The 10,000-nt window shown below is 36.8% G+C and overlaps 1 protein-coding gene across 1 annotated transcript in view; it reads left to right on the top strand.

Moving 5' to 3' along the window:
- scat (VPS54 subunit of GARP complex scat) overlaps window positions 1–10,000 on the top strand; it is a 28,718-nt gene that overhangs the window by 835 nt on the left and 17,883 nt on the right. Inside the window, exons 2-8 of the mRNA XM_070124610.1 lie at window positions 2,059–2,192; window positions 4,915–5,072; window positions 5,231–5,346; window positions 5,730–5,943; window positions 6,148–6,290; window positions 6,422–6,564; window positions 7,899–7,998. Of these exons, the coding sequence (XP_069980711.1) occupies window positions 2,083–2,192; window positions 4,915–5,072; window positions 5,231–5,346; window positions 5,730–5,943; window positions 6,148–6,290; window positions 6,422–6,564; window positions 7,899–7,998 (984 nt within the window). The 5' untranslated portion in view covers window positions 2,059–2,082. The remainder of the gene's footprint in view (window positions 1–2,058; window positions 2,193–4,914; window positions 5,073–5,230; window positions 5,347–5,729; window positions 5,944–6,147; window positions 6,291–6,421; window positions 6,565–7,898; window positions 7,999–10,000) is intronic.

Genomic DNA, 10,000 nt, shown 5'->3' on the forward strand with positions numbered 1-10,000 from the left:
TATATATATATATATATATATATATTGTTAATCAGTTATGTATAGGATAACCAAAATGTATCCCAAGATTTGTGATGAATGTAAATGGACTTATTTGTCGTATAATTCCAGATATCTGGTAATAAACAGGTCTCCCTTGACGAACAATACTACCAGGTTTGTCTTCAGGCTTATTGTATATTGTCATTCTTGACCTGTCTAGCATTCAGCACTTCCTAGGTCAGACAAGAGGAACAAGTTGTTGTAATGAAACTATATAAGTGTCTTCATATACAGATTGGGTTAGTAGTGATAAATATCAGAATTTCTAATTCTTGATACACCAAAATAACATTGGATTTGGCAGGTATATTTGCACTCATGGAGTCATGGTTAGCCCTTTGACTATGAGGTATCAGGATTTATATAAAATCCTGAGGGATGGGAAAAGACAAACTTGTCAGTAGTTCACTGAAATTGCCCTTCATCTACAGTAGTCCAGAGACTTTGTTCCTGCTCAAAGCATGTCATCCAGGTCAATGAGCTTCCAAGAGTGGGGAAAAAGAGGGATCAACTTGTTATGATATTGCTTTGTAAATGTTGGTGTACATGAGAGGCTAATGGATTTAACACTGGCTTTCTCAGAATCAAGTCATACTGAATGGAAATGGAATATACAATGATACTTTGTCACAGTCCACAAAGGTGTAAAATCTATGATTGTATTCAGGTGATTTGATTATCAAAATATTCTTTTCACTCTTTATCATTAGCATTAATACTTTATATGATGATTTGATATGATGAAACTTAAACCAATTGAAAGGGAAAATATAACAACATTTTGTGATGCAACACAAAGCAATGGAGTTGGCCATTGTATTCATATTCTTTTTAGGATAGACAGTATTCTATCATTAGTAGGTACCTACTCTAGTTGTCTGTATGATTCGTAGGACTGTCAAGATATGAAATGTCTAATAGATCATATAGATTTTGTCAGTTGTACATTTATGTTGATATATAACCTGAACTACTAACTGATGTGCATCTTTGATATTGTTATTCCCATTTCATCAAGCTATGAAAGACCTTTAGTCATTTTATCAATCTAGCAGATAGCTGAAATATTTCGAGAGAGTGGTACTGATTCTTCTGGTGGATGATGATGTATCAGATTACTTCTATAACTGCTGTTACCCTGTCATTGTGGGCACAGACGTACTGAAAGTTAAGGATGAAAATGAGCCAGAACATGAATTAGTAGTGACCTCAAAATATTTTTGGCTGTGAGAGTGGTTGGTTCATGTATTTTTGTTGACATTTATTTGTATGTTAATCATCTTGACATTATAATTTTATATATTTAATCCATTTTGTTTACCTTTATAACTTTGGTTAATCTTTACTGCGTGGATGTGTTAGCTCGGGTAAATTGAAGATGATGTTCTTATAGAGAATAAAAAGTTGAAGTCATTGTTACAAGAAATAATCTGCAGACATGAACGATAATGCCACAAATAAAAGAAAAAATTGTGGAAAATGCAGCTCACACTGGGAGTCTATTCAGTGCTCCTGAGTTTCAAATTTATCTGAGGTGAAGACAATTTTTGCTGGAGTTGTTAGGGGGCAGAACCCCCCATCAACTCTCCCCTCAGGCAGGTGCCTGAGGATAGAGTTGATTTAGATTATTGAACAAAGCTTGTGATGTAGAGTCGGTGACAGCCATTAGTGAGTGCGTCATGCGGTTAAGAACTACCAGAACTTTGTCTGAAGAAGTATTTATTAATTTTTTTTTTTTTTTTCAGTTGTAAAAGGTTTTGTAAAAAAAAATTACTCTTGATCATTCCAGTGGTATACTGTATATATTATGTAGTAGATCTGTCTTATGATATTTTTGTTTTCATTGGGTTTTCTGATATCCTCTTAAGATTGACTTGAAAGATTTTCTGGTAACTTTTCTCTGTGCTTTATATCTTTTCTCCTTCATAGTTATATGTTGTAGATTAGTAAGGTTCTCTCACTTGTATATGCTTTTGTGCATTAACATACTGTCTTTCCAATTCTCCAAACTAACAGTTGCTAGCATAATGAACATGCATAATGACTGAAGTGGGAAGTGGCCTAGGGTCGTCCACAGTGGCGGCAAATGGTTGGCGTCAGTGTCTGTACTGTCAGGGACGCATCTTCAAAGTCCCTAATGATTTCCTCAAGTGAGTGATGCATGTTTGGTTGCTTTTACTAATGATTTAGATTTTTTCCGCCTTAAGTTCTGGCTTTGCTTGGTAAAATGCTTCACAGATTTTTTATTTCAGTATCTTGTTGCAGAAATACTTTCGCATTACCACGTAGGTTTTTAAGCTTGCATGTGTATACCAGTACACACATGTACACACACATTCACACACAAACACACATGCATGTACTCACACAGGCAAAGGAACACGCACACTAACACACACATGCACACGCACAGGCATAGGCATAGGCATAGGCAAAGACACAGGCAAAGGCACAGACACAGGCACATACACGCACGCACGCACACATGCATGCATGCACGCACCCCACACATACACACATGCACATGTGCACAGGCACTTGCAAACGCACAGGCACTCACGCATGCGCATACCCACACACATGCACAGGCAGATTCATGTATAGTTTCTAATCATTAGTTTTAGTCTCCTATATGTACTATATTCAAACAATAGATTATGTCAGAATGTCATTAACCCCTTGCTGCTGGGTGGCAAGTATGTGCATGCCATGGCAGTTGTGGACAAAGTAGTAACAACCATTTCTGCGTCATTGGCCCATCGGACAAAGCTTGTTTTTCTCTGATATTAGCGGCTTTATTTATATGATTAAGCTTTAAGGCAATAACACCTAAAGTGAAGGTAAACCTTAAAATTTTTTATATTATTAAAAACTATAGCAAAATAAAAGCTTTTAGGTACTGAATGTCGCTTGCAAACTACAGAATGAGTTGGGTGCAAACAAGGGAAACTGCTGATGTGCACCACCAATGCCGCAATCATGTCCACTTGCCAAACTTTTTTACCTTGCAGAATGGGTTAATGTGTATGTCTGTGTTAAGTATTGCTAATGTAGTTGGTAATATTAATCATCAGTAGCATCAGCTAGCCTTTTTTCTACTAACTAGCACTAAATGCTAGTAATAGAAAATTGTTCTTCAGTTTTTAACAACTTTTGTGTCTGATGTAAGGGAATGAAGTTACGTTCAATTTTTATGAGCTACTTTCAGTAACAACTTTTCATCTATTGATAACATTAGTGCAGCTGCTGGGTTGGTTTGGATTGGATTGGAATTCTGATGGGTTTGGTTGGTTGGGTTTGGATGGGTTTGGCTTGGTTGGGTTGGTTGATTTGGGTAAATCACTTATTGGCCCAGTGGGGTGTTGCATGGGTGGCAGAACCACCCTGGAAAGGGAAATGTATAGGGTGGGTTAGGAAAATATTGCTCAAGTCGAGACATGGTTTTTCCAAAAGTTGTATGAGTGTTTCACATGAATTTGATATAGGGAATACATTTTTTTTTCTGCCATGAATCCTCCATGGTTGATCATATTTCATTTCCACATAATATTCATTCTTGATAAAGTCACACATTCAAAAGGTGATAATAATAAAAAAAGAGAACATTTTCACCTCCAAAGACTTTTGTCATTTTCTAATTCTGACATAAATTTACAAATTCATGTTATTTCTGACTCTTGATCTGATGCTTTGTAATTATTCTTTATTCACATCTTTATGTTTGTTCCTATTTTTAGTGCTAATACAGACATTGGTTCGTATTGTATCATGGTTATGCATCAGATATTCAGTCTAATTTTAAAACTTATTTTGACAGGTTTTTTCTCATTCTGATCATATTGGTCTCATTTATCTCCGCTCGCACTTGCTATTGCCTTTGTAGTTTTTCCTTTGGTCTTGCTCAGACTTTCACTTACACTTTCTAATTGTTTCTCAGTCTATGTGTCTGTGTATGTCCCTCTGTCACAGCTTGTCTTCACTGTCTGGTTATATACCTGCCTGCCTTTTTGCGTGTCTACCTGCTTGCCATCCTGCCTGTCTACCTGACAACTTGTGTACCTACAGGCTTGCCTGCTTGCCTGCCTGCTTGCATGCTTACTTGCATAAATACCTGCTTGCTTGCTTGTCTGCCTGTCTGCATGCTTTCTTGCATATCTGCCTGCCTGCCTACCTACCTACCTACCTACCTACCTGCTTGCCTGCCTGCCTGCCTGCCTGCCTGCCTGCCTGCCTGCCTGCCTGCCTGCCTGCCTGCCTGCCTGCCTGCCTGCCTGCCTGCCTGCCTGCCTGCCTGCCTGCCTACCTACCTACCTACCTACCTACCTACCTACCTACCTACCTACCTACCTGCTTGCCTGCCTGCCTGCCTGCCTACCTGCCTGCCTGCCTGCCTGCCTGCCTGCCTGCCTGCCTGCCTGCCTACTTGCCTGCCTGCCTGCCTGCCTTCTTACCTACTAACAAGCCTAATTGTCTATCTGTCTGTTTTTCTATCTGTCCGTTTGACTTTGTGTTTTTTCACCTCTTTGTGTCTCCTTCCATTCATGGCATTTGTCTGTAGATGATGTTCTCCGCAGTTGATATGACATTGATCTTATGGTATGTTGTGCAATTTATGTAGTGCTGCATGTGCCATTTGTTGCTTTATGTAGTCTGTAATACAGGAATGCTAATACTTTGAATCAGAACTCTTCTTTCTTATTTATTTTTATTTGATCCTGATTTTGTGTGAAGTTTTGTATTTTAGGTATTCAGATTGAAATATTGTCTGGTATACCTTTGTCTTTTTTAATTTTGTAAAAATGCAAGAAAAATTCAACCTGTGTGAAATATAACTATGAAAATACCCCTAAACTTGTACATCAAACATTGCAGACATATCCGTGAATGTCACTGCACAAAGGAAGGTGGAAGCTTTGTTTGTCGTTATGGCTACAATGGTGTGTGCTCATCATTACCTTTAGAGGGAGTGAGTGACAAAGACTATGAGGATCACGTGCTTAAACACCATGCGTTCACTATGTTTAGTAAAGGTGGGTGTGAAAAATAACTGGAATGAAATAGTATTGTATTGAATTTCATGTCATAGGTTTTTTTTTCTCTTGCTCTTTTATTTGAATATTGGAAAACACAGTAGAAACCCCCTTTTTTTACATACAAATTATGTGTTTGATTTTATCTCATTTGTCAGGGAGCTCTGGAGTGATCTCAAAAGCTCAGACGCAAGGAAGGGAAGAGAAATGGGGTGTCTTTTCTTCGACCCAAAATGTAGCTGCTGTTCTGAACGACCCCCGTAGGGGAATGAAGGTGAGGCACCAGGTCTCAAGTGTTTTGGAGTGTTGTCGGCAAAGGTTTGAATGAGAATGAATATTTTCACAGTGCAAGAGGTGCTTTTCACTGGTTTTGAATATACCTTCACTAAAAATAAATGTATGTTTGATCTTTTGGGTATAAACGCATTCATTTTCTTTCATTCCTTTTTCTATAGTTGTTGTAATGAATGCTGTTCATTGATGTGCCTCATTAGATTTTCAAATATTAAAAAAAAATGTCTTTGTGTTTTTGTTTGAATTTGTGCTTGTGTGAATGTGTGAATGTGATTTTTTTTTTCTTTTTTTTTTTGTACATTTGTATGTGTTTTTTTTTTTAGTTGAATATCTCTTACTGTTTTAATTGGCAATTTTTTTCAGAGAGATTTCTTCACTAGAACTTGGGGAGAGAGTTTTGTGGAAATAAAAGAGATACCTCCTCATGTCGCGCTTCCACAAGTTACAGCCAAACATGTAGAATCTTATGTAAGAAGGCTTAGACGGAGACAGAAGTTGCTGTCAAGACTGGCATCAGTTCAGGCCAGTAAGGCACAAGATGAATCTGAACATTCATTCTTAACACCAAGCTCTAGAGGTTTGTTTTCTTGTCTTCTGATGAACCAAACTTATTGTTTTATTGAATATTTTGCTACTTATCTCTTTTTCATTATTGTAATAGTTTTTGTATGTATCAAGTGCTGGAATAGTATATTTGTTACTTTCATTACTTACACACTTCTGCTTATTGATTACATTTTGTATTATTTAACAAAAGTTTTAATGAAATTTCCACTTACAGACCAGCTGCCACAGGAAGGTATTCCTAACATCTTCCTCTCCAGTACATTTAATTTGGAGGATCCAGAGACGTTTTTCTCTGTTTTTACGCATGTATCTTCCTCTGGTGTTAGTGTTAAGAATGCAAAGATTTTACAAGAAAAGGTATGTACATAGTAGATGATAAGCAAAGCCTGAAATGTATGGAAACATGAAACAAAAAAAATATTTTTATTTTGTTAGTGGTTATTGAATAAAGCAAGCCTGATTTTACATTATTTTCTTTTCTTTTGCAGCTCTTTCATTATTTAGAAACTGTTGAAATGGACATGAGCAGGCAGATAGCAAGAAAATCATCAGCCTTTTTTGACACTATGACATATCTTAATGCCCAAATGGAACAGCTGAAACTTAACCATGCAGCTGTGTCTGCTCTCAGGTATTAAGCTACTTTATGTATTATTTATATTTTTATCTACCAGAAGAACATTTTTTATGTGACTTATTACACATAACTTTTTGGTGTGAAGAGATTGGTAAATTGGTTTCTTTACTGCATATTGATCCTCTGCCAAGCATTAAAATTTTTGTTGTGACTGTATTACAATCAAGACAAAAGAGTAAAAGAAAAAATGATTAACAGTTATTTCAGGGACATTTTCATTTAGAAAAGGGGATCATTAACATGTTGGATCAAGGTGCCTCATTGCTAGCATGTAGACCAAAATCCTGGTTTTAGGCTTACCCAAGTGGCCATTCTCCCAGGTGTGTGGTTTTTAGGCTTGACTCACATGAACATTCATGCATGGTATTAAGACACCTTGCCTTCTCTTTACAATGGTATTAGCTCTTTATTTGCAGACATGTTTTTGTTTTATCATGGTCTGAAATCAATATTTTTCATATGTTGAGTAGACTCCATATCATCTCTCTAGGGTTTACGCTCTGTTCAGTAACAGTGATGATAAAGGATACTCTTATTGTTTGTGGTATGTTTTGATATTTTCGTATTATTCAGTTTTCGATAACACGCCGTATCCTGCTAGTAACTGTGGTCAGGAATAGGTTCCTGCGTGTGTCCTCCCTGGTGCTGTTGCTCTTCCTGACATAGCTCATGGATTGTACATGTCACCCTCATTTCCCATCAATATTAATGTAAGAGGCCCATCCTAAAGGTCTACTGAGTCAAACTCCCTCCAAAAGCTTTATGTGCTCAAGGCAACATGTCCCCTTCACCTTGAGGAAAAGGAGGATGGGAGCCTTAACCCAACAATGACAGGTGTCTCATGCACATGCCCTGCCCATTGTGAGTTAAGTTTATTAATCATCTTCACACATAGATAGCTCCACAGGCCCTATTGCTCGACTTTCGGAGATATCTTCTGGTATCCTATATTTCTGTTAGTAATGTCAGTACTGTTATCATGATTATAACAGCATCGTTATTGATAGTATTATTAAAAACAGTTTTTGGCCAAAATTGAGATTGGTGAAACCAGGTGAAGTCACAAGGTCTACTTATTGACTACTTTGTGGCTCAGCACTTGTAGAGGCATCAGTATACAGAGAAATTTACAAAACAATACCACAGTAAACACAGTATTTTCCTAGCAAATGTGGGTTAAAGGAAAACAGCTTATAAATGTTGTTTTTAGGTTCCTTATATTTTTTTTGCTTTGCTTTGGTAAGGTTGTTAGACACATCTCCCATCAATTAACAGAGAGATATAGAACAGATTTGTTTATTGCTGTAAAATAACTTATTTTCTTACAGGGATGGAATCTCCGTGTTGCGTCAAGAGGCTGTGCTGGAACCTGTCAAGATTTTGGCTCTTCCCAGAAGAAGAAACAACATATCAGAAACCTGTAAAAAGGTTTGTTTTGATGTGTTAAGAAAGACTAAATTATGATGTGCATTATCTGTACTTTATAGGGCAGCTGTTCTGTTTAAGGGGACCGTCCCTGATGGAGGGGGGGGAAGGGGGTTAAATTGAGTTAGTTAGTGTATAGTATAGGTACATGGATGAGGAAACTACCAAACGAGTATTAAGCGCCTGCTATGGCTCGTTGTCTTGCAGCCGACGCGCGAGTCCCTCAGCACCTGGAGAGGTACATCGCTAATGAGCGCCCAGGTACACCTATGTGGACTTTTGCTTACGGCAATCGTGCATAGGGCATTTAAATATGACATTGCGCATAGATATGAGTTTGTGAATGTTCAAGGAACACTTTTATACCAATATCAGGAAAAAATTATATCCGTGATTTATGACGAAATATTTTGTGAAATACATCTAAAAAAAAATTTAAGTTTTGTGTCCTTTTACACATGGAATATGCTTCGATCGAGACTCCCTGGTAATATGTTTTAGTGTACGAGGTAATATGTACGTATATCACATACGAAGCACTAATGTTTAAAAATAGCCTTATAAGGAAGGATTGAAATATTTCCGTTACATTTCAACGGTCGGTACATCACAGCAGGGGGTAATTTGAATTGATTTGAAATTGGTAGTTACCGTTGTAAAGACCAACTCAATACGAATGTTACCTAAATGTCAGATTTTTAAACTTCGGATGTGTAAGCGAGATACAGATTATTTCATGTTGAAGATGATAGTACTCAGTAATACCTGTTCTGAAATAAAAACTATATGGAATTTTGAGCTTGGTTGTATGCGTAGTCTTCGTCTGGCGTTCGAAAAGCTATTGCATCCGTTTCGTGTGTTCCCGATAAAAATGAATATGTTTAGACGTTACTGTAAGTCTTAGGCACCATAAATTGGCAAATATCCCACAACACCTAGGCGTCTGCATGATTTTATGCACTTCTTAGTAAAGATAATGGGTGCAAATGGCTAATCATAAACTCTACACTTGTTCTCCTTTGCAATCTGTTAATATTGACAATTATCGAAGAAAATGGTATGAGAGGGATAACTAATATATTTTATTATTTAGATATGAAAGTCAATGTAGACCTACTAAATGATGATGATTAATTTTTTAAACTTTATGTGCGTGCGTTCACATACATATGATCCTCCTCGAAAATTATAAACACCCAGTGACCACCCCCCCCCCCCCCTGTGTGAGGCATGGGAAAAATTAAATGACTTTCGTAAGTTCTCGAATTCAATGTACTAAATTCATATACTTTTAAAATTCTCAAAATTAAACCACCATGTTGTATTCATGCCAGGGCTTTATAATTAGAATGATTTTGTACTAATGTTGCCATCCACAGTTCCCCATTTCTTAAAAAAAAAAAAAAAAAAAAAAGGTCTTTATCTGGTTTAGATTAGTTTTCTCTATGGTAAAATGCATTTATCAAGCTTTTCACACGAAAATATCAACTTTTATGAACAACGAAAAAAAAGAAATTACATACCTTTACAGAATAGCGTCCGTATTGAAAATGAAATTTCCTATTGACTTGGTGATCATTGCATTGCAAAATACACTAAATAAGCATTTTTTGATATATTATATCATTAGATTCAGAGAAAAATAACAGAGATAATGAACTTTGGCAAGGGGCCAAATACAAAACGCCGTAGCTCCGTTATTTTTTTATGAATCTTTGGTGCATCCCAACCCCCCCCCCCCCCTATGGGGGAGCAAAGTTAAAAGTTATATATATAACGGAGCACAATTCTATACTCTATATCAGTTGTCTCTTACCGATATTTTTTTATGATGTAAAGAGTAGGGAAAGGTGGCCATTTTCCAGGACGGTCCCCTTAATACAGTTTCATTCCATGATTAATGTTATGTTTTTAAAGTTGCTCTTTTCTCAAAGATTTTTTATTTGGGTACTTTTACATTAGCTAAATGTTTGTAAGATTTTTTTGTTTTTTATACATTTCTCTT

The sequence above is a fragment of the Penaeus vannamei genome, chromosome 8 (assembly GCF_042767895.1).
Source record: "Penaeus vannamei isolate JL-2024 chromosome 8, ASM4276789v1, whole genome shotgun sequence".
Taxonomy (NCBI): domain Eukaryota; kingdom Metazoa; phylum Arthropoda; class Malacostraca; order Decapoda; family Penaeidae; genus Penaeus; species Penaeus vannamei.